Source organism: Empidonax traillii, unplaced genomic scaffold, assembly GCF_003031625.1.
Source record: "Empidonax traillii isolate 1590-97213 ecotype Southwest subspecies unplaced genomic scaffold, ASM303162v1 scaffold69:size3087049, whole genome shotgun sequence".
Classification (NCBI taxonomy): Eukaryota; Metazoa; Chordata; class Aves; order Passeriformes; family Tyrannidae; genus Empidonax; species Empidonax traillii.
In genome coordinates this window covers 694,672-714,688 of record NW_020955262.1, presented here as the reverse complement: position 1 = coordinate 714,688, position 20,017 = coordinate 694,672, and the positions used below count along the sequence as shown (strand labels likewise).

The 20,017-nt window shown below is 40.6% G+C and overlaps 1 protein-coding gene across 3 annotated transcripts in view; it reads left to right on the top strand.

Moving 5' to 3' along the window:
* Positions 1-1,135: 1,135 nt before the first annotated feature.
* DENND1B (DENN domain containing 1B) overlaps positions 1,136-20,017 on the top strand; it is a 161,348-nt gene continuing 142,466 nt past the window's right edge. For 2 of the 3 annotated variants that reach the window (XM_027880389.1, XM_027880387.1), the window contains exons 1-2: positions 1,136-1,233; positions 4,035-4,099. In XM_027880389.1, coding sequence (XP_027736190.1) covers positions 1,217-1,233; positions 4,035-4,099 — 82 coding nt within the window. In that variant the 5' untranslated portion in view covers positions 1,136-1,216. The remainder of the gene's footprint in view (positions 1,234-4,034; positions 4,100-20,017) is intronic. The other variant, XM_027880388.1, reaches the window with a different exon arrangement.

Here is a 20,017-nt window from a genome sequence, read left to right as displayed (position 1 = left end):
CTGGGAAAGTAAATACTTGAAAGCCAAGAAAATCCCCAAGCTAAGATTTCTGCTGCAACATTCAGTTCTTTTTGTTCTACCTCTATACATTTTATTATTAATCTATACCGTGTGAGGTGTGTAGGATGTGCAAGGAAGCCAAGACGATATTGCTTTGGAAAAGTTAATATTTGTAATTTCCTGACTTTGAATATTTGATTTTTCAGTCCCAGTAATGCACTAATGCTGTTTTATGTGTCTAATATATAATTGGCTTGAATTTTTTTTTCATCTTTTCAACTGTTGCTACGATGATTAGTTTCTGGAGGAAGAGTGAAAAGAATGACGTTTTTTCTTTGGCCCAGTACCACAGAATCTATTTTATGCACTTTTTCATTGCAGTGTTACTATGCTGGTGAGGGAAACTTGGTGTAGGTGGGAACTTGGCTGCTCAGTGCCTCTCAGATGAATGAGACTTGGAAACATCTCAAGGGCGGTGTTATTTTTATTTCCTTTCCAAACTCGCGGGAAGCACTAGAAGGTATAAAGCTTTTCATGTGTGTTTACAGGACAGCGCGTTAGCTCCAGCCGGCCCCTGCCGCACCACCTTCTTGAGCAGTTTGGGACACTTTGTTTAGCACCCGAAAAAAATAAAAGCTAAACAGATTTAACCGCAGGTTAAATTAACATTTATGACCTTTACTGGGAAAGGCTCCACTTTCCTGCTGGGCATAAAGGGCTGTTACGATGTGTCAGTGGACACACCACCCAAAGAGGTGATTTTGCCGCGGGTGAAGGTGCCCGTGAGGTGACTCATGACGGTACCAGGGTGCTGCCCTGCCCTGCCCCACCTGCGGGCCCCGGGCAGGGGCTGCAGCGCCCCGGACCCGGCGCACCTGCCGCGGAGGGCACGGGCCGCCCGCCCTGCCCCGCCGGGCTCAGGTGACACCGGCCCCGGCGGCTCCGCGGGCCGCCGAGGAGCTTCCTGGTTCCCAGAAGGTGCCGGAGCGGCTGCAACAGGAACTGAGAGACGGGGAAGGAGGCGGTGCCGCCGCTCCGCCGCAGTCGCGGCCCGAGCCGGGGGAGCGGAGCGGAGCAGCCATGGGCCGCCGCCCGCCGCGCTGAGCCGCCCCCGCCGCACAGCGCTCCGCGGCCGGCGCTGCCCCCTCGCCCCCGCCGGGCGGGGCGCTTGTCCCTGGGGGCGCCGGGGCCGCCGCCGGGGCCCCGCGATGTGACCATGGACAGCAGGTTCAAGTGAGTGCGGTGCGTACGCGGCCGCGCCGGGGCTGTCGGGTGCGGCGGCCGGAGCGGAGCCGAGCCGAGCCCCGCGCCGGGCGGGCGGGCGGCGAAAAGGCCCCGCGGCCGCCCCGGCCCGGCGGGCCCGGCGTGCGGCGGGCGGGGAGGGGAGGAGGGGAGGGGGAGCCCACCCGGCGGGAGCGTGCGAGGGGCCGGGCGCGCCCGCCGCGGCCGCTGAGTGACAGCGGGAAGGGCGGGCGGGAGGCGGCGGGGCCGGAGCCGGGGCGAGGCGGGACGCGCGGCGCGGGGGGAGCGGCGGCGCCCCCCGACCCGGCCCGGGCAGCGGGGAGGAGGAGGAGGAGGAGGAGGAGGCGACCGCAGCCGCAGCCCCGCCGGCCGCTCCCCCGTTCCGCGCCGCCCCCGGCCCCGCGGCGGCCCCGGCATCGCCCGCCCGCATCGGTGCGGGGGCCGCGCTCGGCAGCCGCCGGCCTGGCCGGGCAGGGCAGGGGCTGCGGCAGCGGCTGCGGCGCCAGGCGGGCCGTGCCCCGGGAGCGCGGCCCGGCCGGCGCTGGGAGCGCGGTGCCGAGGCCCGGCACAGCTCCCCCGGGCCGGGCAGCAGCGCCGCCCGCAGTGACCCTGCCCGCGGCTGTGACGGGCATCTCTTTAGGAGGTCACAGAATCACAGAATCACAGAATAGCTCGGGTTGGAAGGGAGCGCTGGAAATCATCCAGGCCAAGGCAGTGTCAGCTGGAGCAGGTGACACAGGAACGCGTCCAGGTGGGTTTGGAACGTCTCCAGACAGGGAGACTCCACGACCTCCTTGGGCAGCTGTTCCAGTGCTCTGCCACCTGCAACATAACCAAGTTCCTCCTCAGATTGAGGTGGAACTTCTTGTGTTTTAATTGATGGCCATGGTGGGTACAGACCACCTTTTTGCAATTCTGGTATAGCAGGTGCAGGGAAGGTTTTAGGTGTCTAGCCTGCCCATCGGGAGCGGCCACCTGCCCTTCCCGAGGCTGGAAAGAGACAGGGTGTTAAAACCCCGGTTTCGGAAATTGACAAACATCTCCGTGTCAATACATGATGAATGAGCAGACTGCCAGTGGGGAACTGTGAAGGAAACGAGAGACGGTCTGAGAATTTTCAGATTAGTTTGACACATTTTTGACACTTCTAAGCGTAGTGGGATGTGAAGAGTAAACTTAGAAGCATTTTTCTGCAAAAGCAGTTTCAGAGTAGTGTAGTGAAAGACGGAAGGCAGTGTTACTTCAAAGAGCTTTTTTTCATGAGCATAATTCAGCTAGGAGTTGAATTAGAAGCACTCGATGTTTGCAACACTTGAACTGATTCAGATTAAAACTCAAACTTGAGAATATAAACCCAATGCCTGAACTAGAGTAATGTCACAGGGAGATGTCATTTCTTTTAAATGAAGAATTTTTGTGGTTCCCTTTTCTAGGTGGCTCAACCAAGCACAGCCTTATCAGTTTCATTCTGAACCTGCTCACCAGTTAGAGGAACAATGGACAAGAGCTTAATACCAGAGTAAATCTCCAATATCATGGATTTAGGCTGTTGTAACTCAGAGCAGAATTTGACCGGATTTTTCCAAGTAAATGCTTTAAAATGCAAGGAAAGATTGTGATATGGGCAGGTTATGTCTCCATAACCTGAATTAGACTGTAATTGTGTATCTCAGTTGATGATGGTGCTGAGGTCAGTGAAATCAATTAATTTGTGACAGCCGAAATTTTCCCCAGCTCAGCCTTTGGATTTCATTCAAAACTTTCTTTAAAGAAACAAGTGTGTGTTCATTTTCTGTATGCTTTATTTGAAGCATTCTAGAAACCTGGAACCAAGTCTTGGATTTTTTTATTTGCCTGAATCTCCAGCTGACTTCAGTGGGAGCGTTACGCAAGAAGGGAGTTCAAGTGTTTGCCTTTTATGTGGTTAAATAGATAATTGATATGGGTGCGGTTATACCACTTGTTTTTAATATAAATAGCAGCGCGCTTGGTAGGCAGAGGGGGTGGATGGTTTAGTAGTAGTGGCATTTAAAACTATTTTAATAAATATTCAGTGTGGAATTAGGTTGAGTGTTAATTGCTATTAGCATATGCAGTTTATTATTATCAGGTGAGTGTTTACCGGGGAGGTAAAAGGGGTGTCGGCCATCACCCAAAGCTGCCCGTGATGGCTGCTGCAGATAGGGAAGCTCTGTCTTCCTGGCCTGCTCAGGGTTGTGTCAGTCCCTGGTAACTGCACTAATATCTTCTCACTCAGTGAATTATACCTTTAAAGTCCCAGTTGACGATCAATATCTTGTGAAAGAGGTAAGCTCAGTGATTCTCAGCCTTGTGATGGTAATCATAAGCGTTTAAAGGATGGTGGCTAAAGTCGTGAAATTAAAGTGGAAGTCAAATGATGGGCTATTCCTATTAAGTAGAAATAAAATGTAGCTTTAGAAACGGCTGTGTGTGACTCCATTAATACATTTCAGATTGATTGATTGATAAGGATTGTAGTAGCTCTTTTTTTCTCAACTGTTAAGTGGGCTATGATGGAAGACTTGAAGGCTATTTTATCCATAAGGCAATCACAGTATCAAATAAATCACCCAGTTTAGCTTTTTTATTTTCCTTATTACTTTCTAAAGGCTGTACACGTAAATGCGACTTCTTGGTTCTTCCTTAGAACTAATCTGGGTTCTAATTTTGTTTTAATGATACGTTAATTTTATTCCATACAAAGAGAGTGGAAAGGATGTGACACAGTTGAAACATGTATATGATTAATTGGTTGTGTTTGCTTCTTCTAGGGAAAATCCAGAACGTACCTTTGATTTGGTACTGAAAGTAAAATGCCAAGCTTCTGAAAATGAAGGTAATATACTATGCCTGTGATTTGTAATTATAGAAATGAATGCTAGAAAAAAAATATTTTGCATCCTGATGTAGTGTTAGCTTGTATTTTGAGTTGTTGTTGTATTGAAATTGTATTAGAAAGTGACTGGTTATTTTTAAAGTCTATTAATTTGTGTTTGTTGTGAGTTTCCATTGTTATATTTTTGTTTTGACTGTTGTAAAAATATTTTTGTTCTGAGAGAAATATTTGCAAAGCTTGGACTTGAACTATACCTGCTGCATTTCGGAAGTCTTACAGTGTTGGTTTTGTGCAAAATTTCATTTTAGCAGAGCAGTTGACTTCTATCAGTGGAATGTTAATTTTGATCAGTGTAATAGGGAGAAAATAACTTATTTTCTGAACAATAGGAAGAGACTTTCTTTGTAGCTCATGTTTGGTAGCTGCTTTGGCTTGATACACCATACAAACAGCAAGGAGTGCTGACTTGAGCTTGCGTTAGCCGTCAGTTTCATGTCTCTATAAACGCATGGTAAAAGAGATGTAGTAGTGCAAGAGTTGTCTGAGAGAGGCTTTTTTCCTCTTGGGTAAAAAGAAGATGGGATTTGCAGTACTGAAATTAAAGTGACCTCTTGGAAGTCCACTGGGGGAACTCGGTTCATGTTCTCATCTGAGGTTGTTGGCCTTACAAAAGCCCAGGGAGAGGAGGAGTCTTGTTGGGGTTGTGTTTTAGTCGTGTTAGTCTGTGACAGCTGTGTCTTAATCACAATTGTAAAAACTGCATCTTAAAATAGAGTGTATTTCTTATCCTACTGTGCTAATGGATGCTATTTCCAGAGTTTACTACTCTAACGAGAAGGCTGTAGAAGTTTATAGCCTCAAACTATTTTTTTTTGTTTGTTTGTTTGTTTGCTTGCTTTTTTTTAAGTTTCAGGCAGCATTTGTTAGTGGTGTCATATGTCATTAGAGCAAGGCTACTATGTTTACAAAAAACATTTTTGTTGAAGCTTCAACTGTGTTGAAACTAAACCTAGTTCTTTAGTTCTTTTCCTGACAATCCTAACAGGCTTTTCTGTACCTGTTGTAATATATATTGTCCTGTACTGATAGCTCAAGTTCCTCTTTTATTTTGGCCCCCTCTTCTCTTTGGAAGATTGTTCATTTAGCTGTGAAACGACTTCTTGGGCCCGGTACAGTCCATGGATACCTTCACATTTTTTGCTAACAGCCAGAATCCTTCAGCTTGCTTTTGTGATTTGCTGTTGATACAGTCATAGTTTGGCAAATCAGGTGGATTTTCCTAACTCTGATCACTGTTGTTGTTTGTATCATGGCACATTTTCACTTCTGTTCTCTCCCTTTTGCAGTTTTTGCCTTAGTGATTTCATACATGGTGTCTGGGAGCCCCGCTTAGCTACTTGACTTCTGATCTGTTCCTCCTTGCATTGTGCTTTTGGTCTCTCCCTCCACCCAGTATCCCTTCCTGGGGGCCTGTTCACATCTTGGCTTAGGCCCAGCTTCAACCTGCAGATTTTATTCCCTTTCTTCCTTTCCCTCCTGAGATCTAGGCTATTAATCCTTTCACGTTCTTCATCTTCGAATTCAAAAAATGTGGGTTTTTCTCTTCTGTGATCAGAACATGGTTCTGTATCCTTTTAGTTCCTTTCATCTCCCATTTGACTTCTGATATTTGCACTTCTGCTGCTATAAGAAACCACTTTTTGTTGCTTGCAGCTCTGTGAATGACCTACGCCAGAATTTTGCTCATAGGCACCTCCCCTGCCTCCCTCTGTAGGTATTTTTGCTGTTTATCAGTTGTCTGTGGAGAGCAGCATCTTTCACAAATCTGTGTACTTGCACTGTGACCTGAGTCAGTGTGGAGACTATCTGGGACTATACTGTGGTTGCATCCTCTGATACTCCACTGTTTGTCACCAACTCTTCTCTACTGGGTGGGCTCAGTTGCTTTTGGTCCATGGGGTGGCCAAAGGCAGGAAGGAGCTCTGATAGCTGTTGTGTTGGACTCTGGAGAGTGTGACAGGTGAGGGGTTTAGGGGTCTTTCAGCTGGCCTGGAGCTTGTGTTGGTTCTTGCATGTGTCCACAGATCAACATGAAAGTATAGTCCCCTTTTACCAATCAAACAGTGCTGGCTGAATATTCCAGTTACCATCCTGTTGTACTTGGTGACCTATCTGGGATTCGCTTTAATGCCTTTCATATCATATCTAATTCAGATAACAAACTCACTCCAGTGAGGGCTTGACATCATATTTACATATGGTATTATGAGCACAGTGATGTATCAGATTAATATATCTGAATGTTAAAGTTACTTAAAGGAAATTCACAAGGGACAGAAGTGTATTGTTTCACTGCCACTTTAGAAACGGAGCACAAGGCTTGTCATGCTAAACAGGGAGCTTTCAAGGTTGGTTTATTATAAGGCCTAACAAATTTGACAGTTACCCTGTATTGTAGGTCTTGCCTTTAAATAGATTTTCATGCTAGGATAATCTTTTGAATATATCATACTTGAAAACGTGATCCATTCACCTGTTTCTTTGCTCATGCCTCTTTCTTTCTTATAAAAGAGATTTGTGTTTAAATAGGGGCTTTTTCCCTCGCATCCCATCTGCTCCTTGTACTTGATCCTGAAGCTATGTCAGGGCTGAATTTGTGACATCACTGTCACCAGTGTTGCCGTGGAAATATCACAGCCACAAAATTATGATCTCCCTGCATGAGTGAGCAGCAGGAGAAGCCGACTTAGAAGAGAGGAAGACCTTAATGTGACCCATGTATCTTAAAGCTTTCTCTTTTTAAGCTTTGTTTTAGTCTGTATTCTCCTGCATTTTAATTTCCCTATGCCAGTGTGTAACTGCTCTAACAAATAAAAACTGAGGTGGCCTTACTGCACATGTAACTCTTAATAGGATGTTTTTATGAGGATGGTATATGCCTGCAACAATGTGACATGACGAAAAGTCTTGCTCTTAAAATTGCTTTTTGAAAAGCATTTTTAGATAACTTCCTAATTAAAACATAACTCCCAAGAAACGTTCGTTTTTCAGATATGACAGTTTTCTAGAATTCTTCCACCTATAAAAGATCATACATACATGAAATGCAGCAGAGTTTATGTGTATTATGAAATCTGTTCTGAAATCATTTCACTAATTTTTAGCATAGGTGTTTATACTGAGTAGAAAACAAAGAGGTAGGTTGATATGAATTTATCACATCATGTATAGTAGGTAGCTGCTGAATTGGTTACAGGCTCAGTTGTGCTATCATGTATTTATAGATGGATCAAAATTTTGTTTCCCATTCAATACCTTTTTTTTGTGCATGCGTTATATAAGAGTAGCTTGCATGCTTAAATATTAATTTATTAATACCGAGTAGATCATCCTTTGGGCTACTCTCTCCTTTCTCTCTGCTCTAAACTACAGGAGCACACAGTAGCATTGCTAGAATAGTGATCTTCCAACCCTTTCCTCATTTTTGGGGCAGGAGAGAAAAAAGGGTGTTCTCTACTTAAAGTTCTTACAGCTTCCTCAACAGTTTAGAATATAGTGCTGCATTTTCAGAGTAAATCTCCAAAGAGAAGAGAAAAACCTTAAAACCAGAATCAGATTGTTACCATGTCATAATTTCCAGTCCTTTGCAGGGGTGAGGATTGTAAGCATCAATTTACATATGTTGAAACATAGTAACTAGTTCATGTGACAACTTTTACTTATGAAAATTCATAACCTGATTCTCGCAAAACTTTGAGATGAAATAAATGCTGTTCACCAGAGTTTGCTAAGTGAATGGGAGATAAGTGCTAAGCTATTTCACAGCCTGGCATTTGTTAATTGTGAATTTGGCTTGCAGTGCCAGTAGCACCTTATAGCAAAAAGTTTTACATTGCCTTCCAGGCAGTTGCAGATCTTCGTAATTCTTTTCGGTGTTAGTCCTTAATGAACAAGCAAACAAAAGAAGTAGTAAAAATGTGTCCTCGATATAACATCAGCAGTAGACCTTCTGTATTAAATTTTCACTTGCAGGCTCAGAGGACAACTTGCTAACAGACATTATCAAAACTGTTGTGTTATTTTAAGGACAAGAATTACTCTTTTGCTTTAGAGTGAAAAGATGCAAGTTTTTTGCACTTTGGGCTGAATCACCCTTTCTAGGTATCAGGAGTAATGCAGTGGTACAGCTGGTCCTGAGTCCATGGCCTTACATAAGGCTGTTGCATCAAGACTGCTCAACAACTGCACCTACGGCAACTTAAACTCTTCTCCTGGCACTCTCTTGAAAATTATACTGTGGCTGGCACTGTAAGATATGCTGGAGCCTAGGAAGTGTCTGAACAAAGCAGCACGCAGCTTCTTTTTTTTCCTCTTCAGGTCTTTCTATCATGGAAAGTAAATTGAATTTCTGGGAAGTTTTCCACAGGATATGTCCAAACTAATAGTGCCATTTTAAGCTTTGTAAGGAGTGTATGTTTGTCTATGTATCTGTGCCTGTGCAAGCATATACAGTTCGTGCATAAACACATATGAGTCAGAACTTTGAATTTTGGTTAAATGTGCAAAGATGAAGTTGGTAATTTAACTAAGTCTATAAACTTTGTATCCTGTATATTGATTCTGTTAAAACTGGGTTGCAGAGGCCAGATGCAAAAGGCAATGCACAAAGCAGCAAACAGTAGTTTCAGAGTGCAGCAGCTTCTGTGACATAAAGTCTTCAGCATTTCTGTCCACAGTTTCCCAATAAGAAGATGACTCAAATTGGTTTCAGTGTGTGTGGTTAAACGAATGCTGTTTGCTACCCCCTCATTTTATTTGATTATAGCACATAAAAAAGGCAACAAAAAGGCTCCATGGAGCGTGCAGGTAGATCCAGAAAAGTCAACCATTGAATGTTGTGGTTTGGGTCTAGGACTGCTGCAGTCCTGATTGTTGAAGTTTTACTTGAAAACCTCTTTAAAGTAGCAGTTCATTTTCTGTTCAGTCGAAGAATAATTGTTGGAACCACCTTTGAAATTTGATTGCTTTGTCTCTATTTCCTCTTTAAATGTTAAGAAGCCTTCTATAGCTCTAGGGCTAGATAATGTGATTTTCAGAGAAGGTGTTAAGTAGCTTGTGTTGAATTGCCTGAGTAACTCCTGTAGTTTATCTTGCCTCTGCCAGAATGATAATAAATCTTACTGATGTGTGATCTCTTAATTATTTTTCTTTAAAGGGTCTTATTTTCATTAAATCCTCAAGGAAAAGCCATGAAAACTAGTTTAATTTTGTATTGATGGAGTTTAAAACTATATCAGTTAAGTATAGGAATTGATCTAGAAACGCAAAATTCTTTGTTTGGTTGTGGTCTATAAGGTAGTAATAAAATCTGTAGTTCAAGGAAAATTCTGAAAAAAAATTTTGGCACAGTTGGGAGTTTTGTCCAAGGGTAACCTGTCTAGCTTTAAGATGTTGATTAAGCTGCTCTCAGGGTTATGGACAGAGCAAGCACTGAGCTTTTTTCTCTTGTTTTTTATTCACTGTAGAGAGTTGTTTGTTAACCACACACTCTGAGCTGGTGGGTGTAACACGCTGATCAAGATAACTTCTTTCCTCTGCTGTACATGTTTATTTTTTTTTAGAGCATCACTTGAACCTGATGAAAAGATAATTCGATCAGTGTAATACATGAAGTCAGCATGAACTTTTTTTTAGGAGCAGTTAAAACTTTTGATATAGTCTTTATATGCTGCCAACCTTTTTCACTCTTGGTTTTACCTGGAAGGGTACTAAATAAGTACTGGCCCCCAGAAAATTAGGTTTCTCTAATTTTTTTAATCACACTGGTTTTTACAGGTAACTGTAAAAAGCAGTTATATGTTACTATGAATTAGATAAGCTTTCTTTCAAGTCTCTCATTTATGTGTATACTTTTTTCCTCAAATGTTGTGTTACCATATTAGAATTTATTTTACACCAATAAAAAGTTAAAGATACTTTTTCAATTAATAATGTGATTTTAGAACCTGGAGTATCTGTTTATAGTCCTAGATTAGATGCAGGTTTTGTGTATAAAAAATTAAAACTTTCTATACTCTTCTGAAGTTTCATTAAGCTTAACATCCCCCTGTACCCCAACTCATTAACTTGTATGTTGTTAAGTTACTGCTACTTTCCTGGAATGGTTTCTTGCTTTTCCTATTGACATTTCCAAATGGTGGTACCTAAAAAGCTTGGAAAAGGACATTTAATCTAGCCTGTTTTCTCTGTAGCACTGATTGGTTAGGACAATAATGTTTCACAGTCTTTTGTTGAGGATTATGTAGAAGTTTTGAAGGCAGAAGTGGGTAGTGTATGAAAAGCAGGTAGTGCACCACTTCTGTCCTTACGACAAAAATGAGGAATATAAGCCAGAGTTTGTCTGAAGCTCCTGTATGAGCACCAAGCATACCTGTAAATCCTTCATAAATTACAGTCTTTAAATCCTCCAGTTGTATCTAAACAAGTCTTTTCATTATATTCAAATTCCTTGCATTTAATTGGAAAGCCCCTTAGGGTATGAAAAATGTCTTCTGGGTGTCTACACTGTCACTAGTGAAGAGTGGGTGTTGGAGAGTTACAAACTACAAAAGCAATTAAGACAACTATGATTTTGCATCTGAGATAAAGATTGGCATTTTGATGCTTTTTACCTTTTCCTTTCGTTCACCAGAGACTGAGAAATGGAGCGTAGTCTCTCCAGCTTTCAGCTTCTCCACAGATGCAAAATTGCGGAGGAAAACATTGCTGCTTTTCAGTGTCATTTTCTACAGCTCCTTTTTCTTTTTTTCCACCAACCTACAGAGATTCTTGGATATATGTGTAATTTGGAGGTGGGTGCAGATATGTGTGTGTAGGAGGGGAAGGGGTGAGAGCTGCTGAAGAAATAGGTCAAGGAAACCCTTTCTCCTATCTCCCCTGCATTCTTTACCAGGGAGAAGAGACCTTGGTGGGGAGGGACGACCCTACTCCCCAGCAGCCAGAGGACAGTCCTGGGAGGAGTGGCAGGCTCTGCTGTACTCCAGAGATTCCAGCTGTAGCAATGTGGGGGCAGGCGCTGGTGGTATCAGTGCTGGTAGAGATGAATTATTCCCCAGCAGGCACTTGCCTGTGTCATTTTTTCATGTAATGCCATATGCCACTTTCAGCAGCGTGATCGGGTTTTGGGCAGTGAAATTAAAAGGGAATTAAGCAATACAAATATTAACTTGCTATAAAGAGAATTTTGCTTAAAAGAATTGAGTAGAATGAACATACTAGTATTAATATAACTAAATATAAGCTGAAACCAGCAACTTGTGTAGTGTAGTCAATCAGTATGAAAGTTCCTGTGCTTTTTTCAAATTTAATTTTAGTTTCGTTTTAGTACTTCACTATCTGAGATGGCTGCCTGGGGGATAGTTTGTGGGTTTTAAATTGCTTGCATTCAGAAGTGTTAAGAGTTTGCATATTTTCCTAAGCTAAGGTCAGCATGCTTTGGCCCTCCCACACACTGAACAGCCCATCGTACACAGAAGTTTATCATTTTTTATTGGGTACGTTATGATGCTCACTCTCTTCATATATAGTTTAATTAAGTCTTCATATATAGTTACAGTTTTTTCTTTATGTATGGAGGACTTAAAATCTGCTGAGAAAACTTTGAAAACTGGTTAAACTTTGAAGCCTTAAAATGCTTCTTTGCAAAGCCTTAAGACACTTCTCTATCTACCACTAACTTGAAGAGGCTGAAGTGTGGGGTTTCCTGTCTGGTTCACAGAAATGGTCTTTAATTCTTTTTCCTGATGATGTTATCTGGGGAATGGCAGAGACACGTAGATGCGCATGCTCATCATCATCTAACTGTTGAAATAGGTACTGCTGTTTTGAAATAAAATAAAACATGATCTGGGCTACAAAGGGAGGTGTTACATAAGTGTTCACAAAGGGCTTAAAAACCCCTGAAGCCAAGTAAAGTGTTATTTTTAATACTTAAAATAATTTTGTGTAGTAAGAGCAGTTTGATTGTAGCACTGTTTTGCAACTAGTATGTTAAGAATCTGTCTTTTTTCATGGCAGGCTGACATGTGATAACTCCATGATATTTACAGGCACATACTTGGGATGGAAAATTCAAACATTAACTTCTTCTATTTGTCTCTAAGATTTTTCCATGTATTTTGGAGAACTGTAGGTTTATGCTTAGAACTGAGCAATTTGTGTGGAGAAAGACTTATATTTTGTGAACCTGGTTTAGGAGAAAGGATTAAAACTTAAAACTGAACTTTATATGGAAAAAAGAAGAGAAAAAGCAGAAGTAAAGAAAAAAGTCCTCAACAAGATTTTGGGTGTGGTATCTTCACTTCCTGAGGTGGGAAAGCCAAGGCAGCAGTTTACAGTCATACTGTTTTCCTTTGCAAAATTCTCAATCCTTGTTTGGGAGGTACTGTCCAAGTATTAAAATCTTAATTAGAAACAAGGCTTGAGCAACGCCCTTAGATTATGTTTCCTGGATCTGATTTCTTTACACATTTGAATGGGTATTCAGAAGTAGATTAAAACCTAGGTAAAATTAAAAACTTGTGTCTGAAAAGAGCATATTGGTTAGTGTTTCTGTGTTTACTCTGGGACATATTTTACAAAATTTTTTAGTTAATGGCAAGTTTGATTATCTTAGAGGCATAATTGCCATAACCAAGGTATTTTGCTATAAATGGTTTACCACTGCATTTTTCCTTAAACTCAGAATGATAAAGAATGCTACAAATACTTCTTATTCATCTGACCTTAGATGCATATTTAACATCACAAGTTTTATTTGTTGTGCCACTTGAACCTGTTTTGGAACGCATACAAATGTTGAAAAGCTGTGGTGTCATTGTGTAGATGGAGTCAAGTGTTTGCTTTTGGGAGTTCTTTTGCTCTGTTACAGGACAAGCTGAATGCAAAAATCTGCTGTCTCAGTATTTAAATACTGACCGCTAGATGTAGAATTGAATTGAGGTAGTTGCACTTGAGAGAAGCTATACTGATAGTGATTATAAGGCATGGCATCATTTCCCTCAGAAGTTACAAAGAAAACCTTAACATTTTAAGGCAGGTGTTTCCAGGAATGGACTTATTACAGAGTGACCATAATTTTTATATCCTCAGGTTAAGATGCAGTATTTAAAAAAAAAAAAGTAAAAGACTGTTTTCTGCTACAGTGAATGTGTTTGTGTTATGTTTAAATAGAAAATAAGAAAATGTAGCAACAAACATAAAAGACAAGGATTGTGTGATGGTTTGTAAACTTACCTGGAGATGAGTCACGAGTTTGAAATAATGGAGTGAAACCACTGTGCCTTTAGAGTGAGAAGAGGGAAACAGGTATTGTAATTTAGTCTTGCTAGCAAGAACTGATCATTTATGCATTCTCTTCCTAACTTCTGGAGGTCATTTAGCTCCTAAGTTGTGTGTGTTTGCTGTTTGTGTTTCACTTCAAATAGCTGGCACTGCTAAAAGCACGTGAGGTAAACATCCTTTGTGCTTCTGGTGGCACCTGGCAGGTTTGCTCCATGGGCACACTCACCACTGAGCTGGGGGGGCTGCCTCTGGAGCTGACAGGAGAAGTTTGTTATGCAGGACAGATAAGGAGGAACCGATAGGATTTTCATGCTATGCAATGTAGCATGGGCTGTTGTTTCATCTCTGGGTGTTAATTTCAAGGGTTTTTTTTTATTTGTTAAAGTAAAGGTATTGCCAACTGAGGAAACTGGAGACAAATAGGTATGGCCTTGCTCTGTCCTGCTATCTTCTTGATGGCTTTGTGTTGGAATTGTGTTTGGGTTATGTTCAACTCTTGTCCTGTTTTTGAGGAAATGGTTCGACAACTTCACTGGTGCCTTTCAATTTTCTGTTCACATGGCAAAATTTAGCTCTTAAGAAAAAGCCCAAATAGTCAAAGTTAAGTCTCTGTCACCTGTGGTCACTTTCAGCTATTGCAGATTTGGAGACAGATTAAGTTTTAATTTTGTATAAATAAAATATATATTTGTATAAATAAAATTCTGCCTTAAGATCACGACTATGCCAGATTGGTATCATGCAGTAATTCACAGAACTGAAAATAATTAGTGGTATTGTGACATGGCATTGGAAATTTTGACAGACTCGTTGTCCAGCAAAGACTTTTGCTGGTGTTCGCACTCTAGGTAACTTTTCCCTGCTAAGAATACTCCCAAATTTAAAATGAACTTTGGTTTTTTAGTGCCAGATGAATTTCTTGCCTCTTTAGCTAAAGCTAATGAACTTTTGCTGTCGTCTCAGAGGTGGCTGTGATGTCAGTGATTCTGTGCTGGGAGAAGTGAAGCTCTCTGGCCCTGAAACTGAGTTAGGCGAGGTTCTGAGAATTCAGTCGCAGTTTCAATCAGGCACTTTTAATTGGTGCATCTGAGTAAACCCATTTTAGTGTCTGGGAATGGGCATGTCCCATGCAGTGTATGTATGTGCTTTAATTTGGGGTTGCAGCCCTCTAGCATCTTGTAAGTTCTAGTCTAAAAATGCTTATATGAGTGTCAACCGGGGGGAAAAAATAAGTCAGAACTAGCATATGTAATTAGTAAGCAATTTATAGGGAATTTTCTTTCTTAGTCTCAGTATAAAATGTTGTATTTTACAAAAAACGATTTGAAGTAAATTCTTTTGCATTCTGGTTGTGACAAAAAAAAGAAAGCTTGAGATGACTACCTTTCAAGTGCCTTGCTGAAAACATTTCTCCCTGTCTATAAAAACCATAATAAATTAAAGCCTGCCTTGAATTCTCTGGTAGATAGTGATGGTGACTCTCTTCTTTTTAAATAAACAACTTTGTGTGATTTTACTGGACACTGACAGATACAGAAAACTGTCATTGAGAATACTTGTCAGGTCTTGCAATCCTTAGAGGGAATTTGCATTGTGTTTTCAGCAGTGAACAAAGCAGCTGTTGGGGAAAATCATGAAGGACAGAGTAAACCAGATCAAATAATGATAAAAATAAATTAAACTAAAAGTGAAATAGGATGAAGGTTGGAAATACAAAGGTAGTGAATTGTGTTGACTGTGGTCAGCAAAGCTCTTGAAGCCAGTAAATCCATGAGGATGGGGAAATCCTGAGCACTTGCTCTCTAAGTGCTGGGGAACCTGGACTTCGTCTGCTCGTGTATGATCTGCTTCGTGCATTTTAAAGAAATGAGAAAAATCTGAAACTGCAGGTGCTTTAAGCTCTAAAAGGAGAAGAAATTACTTTGCTTTTAGCCCTAAATTACTTCAATCTGTAGGCTTACCTGACTCTCCCAAAGTAGGACTGAATGTCTCTCAGCTCTGAAACACTGGTTTTCTCTGCATTTCCCAGAAAACTTGTAGGAAGCAGCATTTGCTCTCACAGAACCCATCTGTGTGGCTTCTCCTATCCGGGTATTTTGGTTGGTGAGACTTTCTATGGTTGCTTGATTCTTGTGAACTGGCAAATACTCTGTGTGGTAATCTGTGTGAAAATGACAATACTTGGTATAAGATGTTCTCTGCGAAAGGAGTACCCAGTAGAAATATTAACTTTCTGGTGAACAGTGGCTATATTTCATCCACTGTCCAACTTTAAAAATATTCAATAACCCGTCTAAAAGGAGTCAGAAATATTGAGGATAAAAATTTGGCTGTGTATGCAGTCACTTAGTAAGTTATGGCCTGGGATTGCAGAGTGATCTGTGAATTGACCAGTTAACATCGTCATGAATGACTTTAATAAAAAGCATGAATTAATGAAATGAATTAAACTTCAAACAGTTGCAGAGGCCTCATTATAGTTGTATTGTAATATGGATTTAAGGTCAATCTCTGTAAGGTAAATATTTACCCTTAGTAAATGCAGTTCTGGATTTGTGATGAGAACATAACTGGGCTGTGTATGGAGCCAAGCCAGAATTGCTCACATTGTGTCTTACAAACAAAATGGGAGTTTATAAACTGATAAAAGAGCATTGTTCATTTTGTGTCTCATCATGTATGCTCCTTCTTTTATCCTAAAATAATAGGGAAGCTTGATTCTGACATATGCTACTGGAGTACTTGTGCTACTGGAGTTCTTCTGCTACTGGAGTTTTGCCTCTGTGTATTTTAACACTAGAAATTATTCATCTAAGCATGACCAGTATGTTTTAATTGTCAGCACATCTTGAAATATTCATCTTTCAGTGAGCAAGACAAAAAGTCTTGCTAGGACAGAAAGTGCCAGAACAGCATAAACAATAGTTCCAAACAAAGTGATGTTTCAAAGCGCTCTGTATGCAATGAGATCAAAGTGGGTTTGGTGTTTTCTTTCTTTATTTTGTTTTGTTTTTAGTTAATGTTGTTTTGGATATGTAGAACAGTATATATTACTTACCATATAGTAATATAGTACATACAGCTTACTTACCATACAGCTAATATAGTAGCTGTGTGCTTGTGGGTTGAACATAATGCAAAGCATGAAACTGATACAAATTGGCTAATCTGAGATAAATGTTGAAAGAGTTCATTGTTACAGAAAGTGCTTTTCTGTTATTTGATGTTCCAGAACCTTAATTTTTTCCAAGTCTCAGCAGTATATATTCAATTATTCTATTTAATAGGAAGTCATGTCATATATGTAAACCAAAAAGAAGTGATAGTGTATAGCAATACTGATAAATTACAAGAAAATGCTATGTTTTAGAAACCAAAGGAACCACATTTGAAATATAAATCTGTAGTTCTAAAGTTTAATTACCACAACATGTTTATACATGGTTCGTCAACATTTCTGGAGGTTTTTGTTTACAGGGTATCACCTAGATGTATTGGAATAATGTGAGCATTGCAAATATGCAGGGTTAGGCAGCGGCAGATCTGGGAGATGTACTTTGAAGACCAATAGTTTAGAGAGATAAATTTGAGATAAGTGTTTTCAACTTCATTAGGTTCTTTTTAAGAAAATGTTTACTATAGTAGTGGTGTTGGAAAATGGTGTTTTGTTGAGATATGCCAATTAACTTCTCTAATCTGAAATTCTTAGACATTCTAATATGATTTTTAATTGTCTTCAAATAAAATATGTGAGCAATGAAATGAGAATTCTTTCATGTGTAGCCGTGTTAGAAGTTACAGACATTGATAGAATGCACAAATCTGTGGATAAAATCTGCTTTATGTACAATGAACTGCAGTCCTCCCCTCTAGAAATATCTGTGCCCAGAAAACTGATCACATACACCAGAGATAAGGTGGTACAAGACAAAGTGTCATACAGGCTACCAGCCAAGTCTGGTTTTGAATGGTGATAAGTCAACAAAGAAAAGCATTTTATAAACAATAGATGAAATATCTTCCTAACTTGTGGCTAGATTGTTTAGTAGTTATTAATAGGATACAAAATCATTCAGCTCTGGAATATGTTTACAGAGCTAACTCTGGTATTTTTCCTTTCTTCTTTTGAGTGTCCTGTTATTGTCTGTGCTTCCTCCTTTACATGTGTGAGGTTTATGTTTTCATTTGATTTAGCAACTCTAAGGGACAAGGATGAAGAAACCCCCACATTGCAAGGGCCAGACCTAATCCTTAAACCCTGCTGGATTTTGCTAATGTTGAGCTTCAGCCAAACTGGGGGAAAAAGTGGTTCCACGAAGGTATAACACATACTGTGCATTGGTAGGATGTGCAAACACCAGTCACCCCTGAGGGGAAGTGACAAAAGCCCGGATCATGTCTCTGAAAAAGCCCGAGTGATGCATTGCTGTGGGCCACATCAATGAGCTTTACTGCTAACAGGTGTCCATTAGGCAAGTTCTGCAAAAAAAGCCAGGTCTTTGAATAGCATTTTCCAGGAAACAGATGCTTCAAGCTTGAGATGAATGACTAATACTGAGCACAGTGCATTTCTTGGTAGTAGCAGTTTTGGTGCTAATGGTAAGTGTTGCTGTCCTCTGTTCTGCAACCTGTCTTTGCACGGGCAGCTAGGAGAAAGCAAAAGCTGTCTCTGTTACTGCGTGGCTGCCCAGAAACTGTGTTGGTGTAACTGAAGTAAAAGTGAGGGGATGAGTTACCCTGAAAGTGCCCCAAAGAATATGGTACCTATGTGCTGGTTCTCAGTGCTGGAAATCAAGATATAATTGCATTATAGAGAAACGACATAACTTTCCGAAGTGTTAGTTTTTCTTGTGCCTGAAGTAAATATTCTTTTGAAAAATAATTTTTACAATATCAGAAAATGACTTATGTTTGATTGTGACTAAACCTTAATCAGCAATATATTTGTCTGTAGTTAAAGCACCTTGATGAACTCCCCCTTCAAGTAGGAGCCAGTGGGGATGAAGTCTATGATTAAGCAACACTTTCACTTCAAATAATCTGAATTTTGTGGGTAAAACAGAGGATAAGATTTGCTGTATAACCTGGCAAATATATTTAAACTATAGAAAACCTTAAAAAAACAAAAAAAACCTCTTTATAAGCTATTATGAAATATGAGGGGACTGTGATTGTGTCCTCTTGGAAGTGCTGTGGTATCTGCTCTTGAAAAGATTACACAAGAGTATGTGTTATTCTTACCTTTGCACCTCAGCAGCACTTAAGCTGCAAATCTATGTGAAAGTTAAAACTTCCTGCTGACCTGCAACTTCAAAAAGAAAATTGTTTTAGGCTTTATTCAAGTAGGAAGTTTACAAAAAATTTCACTAAAACATTTCAAATGTTTCTTGATGCAACAGCACATTTACAAGATGTTTCAAGATACTCCTAATCCATGAAAATCAATAAAATAATAGTTTAAGAACTACATGCCATTTTGCCCAGGGCTCAATAAACATATCCTTAGTTACTGCCTTGACACCGTTCAGGGAATAGCTGTTGTGGGAATGGTACCCACTCTGCTTCCTGAATTTACTGGCAGGGGCTTGGATGCCTTGGGAGGGTGAGGGGTGATTTGTCACCTCTTTGTTTTGATGCCCTTCACGGCAGGAGATGCTGAAAGGACTCCTGACACCTCGTAGGACAGTCTCAGTGTTGCTTTGCTTCTCTAAACTTGTCCTGGGTGAGAAAGCAGGCCAAGCAGAGGTAGTGTGTGTCTGTGCCTGTTACTGGGCTCCCTGTGGCATATGGAGAGCAGCTAGGAAATGGGGAAAGAAAATCTCATGACCAATGACTGATTTAAGGGAGGGAGCAGATTAGGATGGTGCTTCTGTGTTGCATCACTCTTCATGTCTTTGTTTTTAGAGGGGAGAATCTTGCTGAACTCCGTTCTCAGAGTTCAAGGTACTGCACAGATGTGTTACATTTAAGATAAGAGAGTTCATTTGATTTCTTTCTTCTTACTCAATAAAAGCAATATGCAGAGAAGTAGTGAAGTAGACTATGAGTCTGCTTCAGTTCAGGCTGGAAATTCTGCCACATTCCTAACGAGTTTTTTAGCGTTTCAGGGCATCTGATTTTTGCTTCTGTTAATAGCAGATCAGTATTACTTTCTATGGAAAACAGATTTGAAGATAAATCAATGTTATAAAGAAGTATAAAAATGGATGAATCTGCTGTGCTTCCTTTATGTTGCCAAGGCCTTCCTGTATATTTAGCAAAGAAATAACAAATACTAAAGTTCATGTTTGTTTTTTGGTTTGTTTTGTTTTTTAAAAACTGCTGTAGAGTTTCATTCCAGAAGCAAAACAAATAAGTGGTGTATTCACTTACCGTTTATTAGAAACTTTTCTTATGAAAAATGAACAGTTTGTAGTCAGAATTCTCTAAAGTCTATCTATAGGCCAGTCTCTTCGCGAATGAAGAACCGGGGAAGGTCTTTCCACCTTCCAGCCTGCGCATTGGATTTTTTAGGTGAGACACAGTGTGCGCGGAACTGAGCCCACCCTTTAATCCTGAGGTTCATCTGCCGGGGCC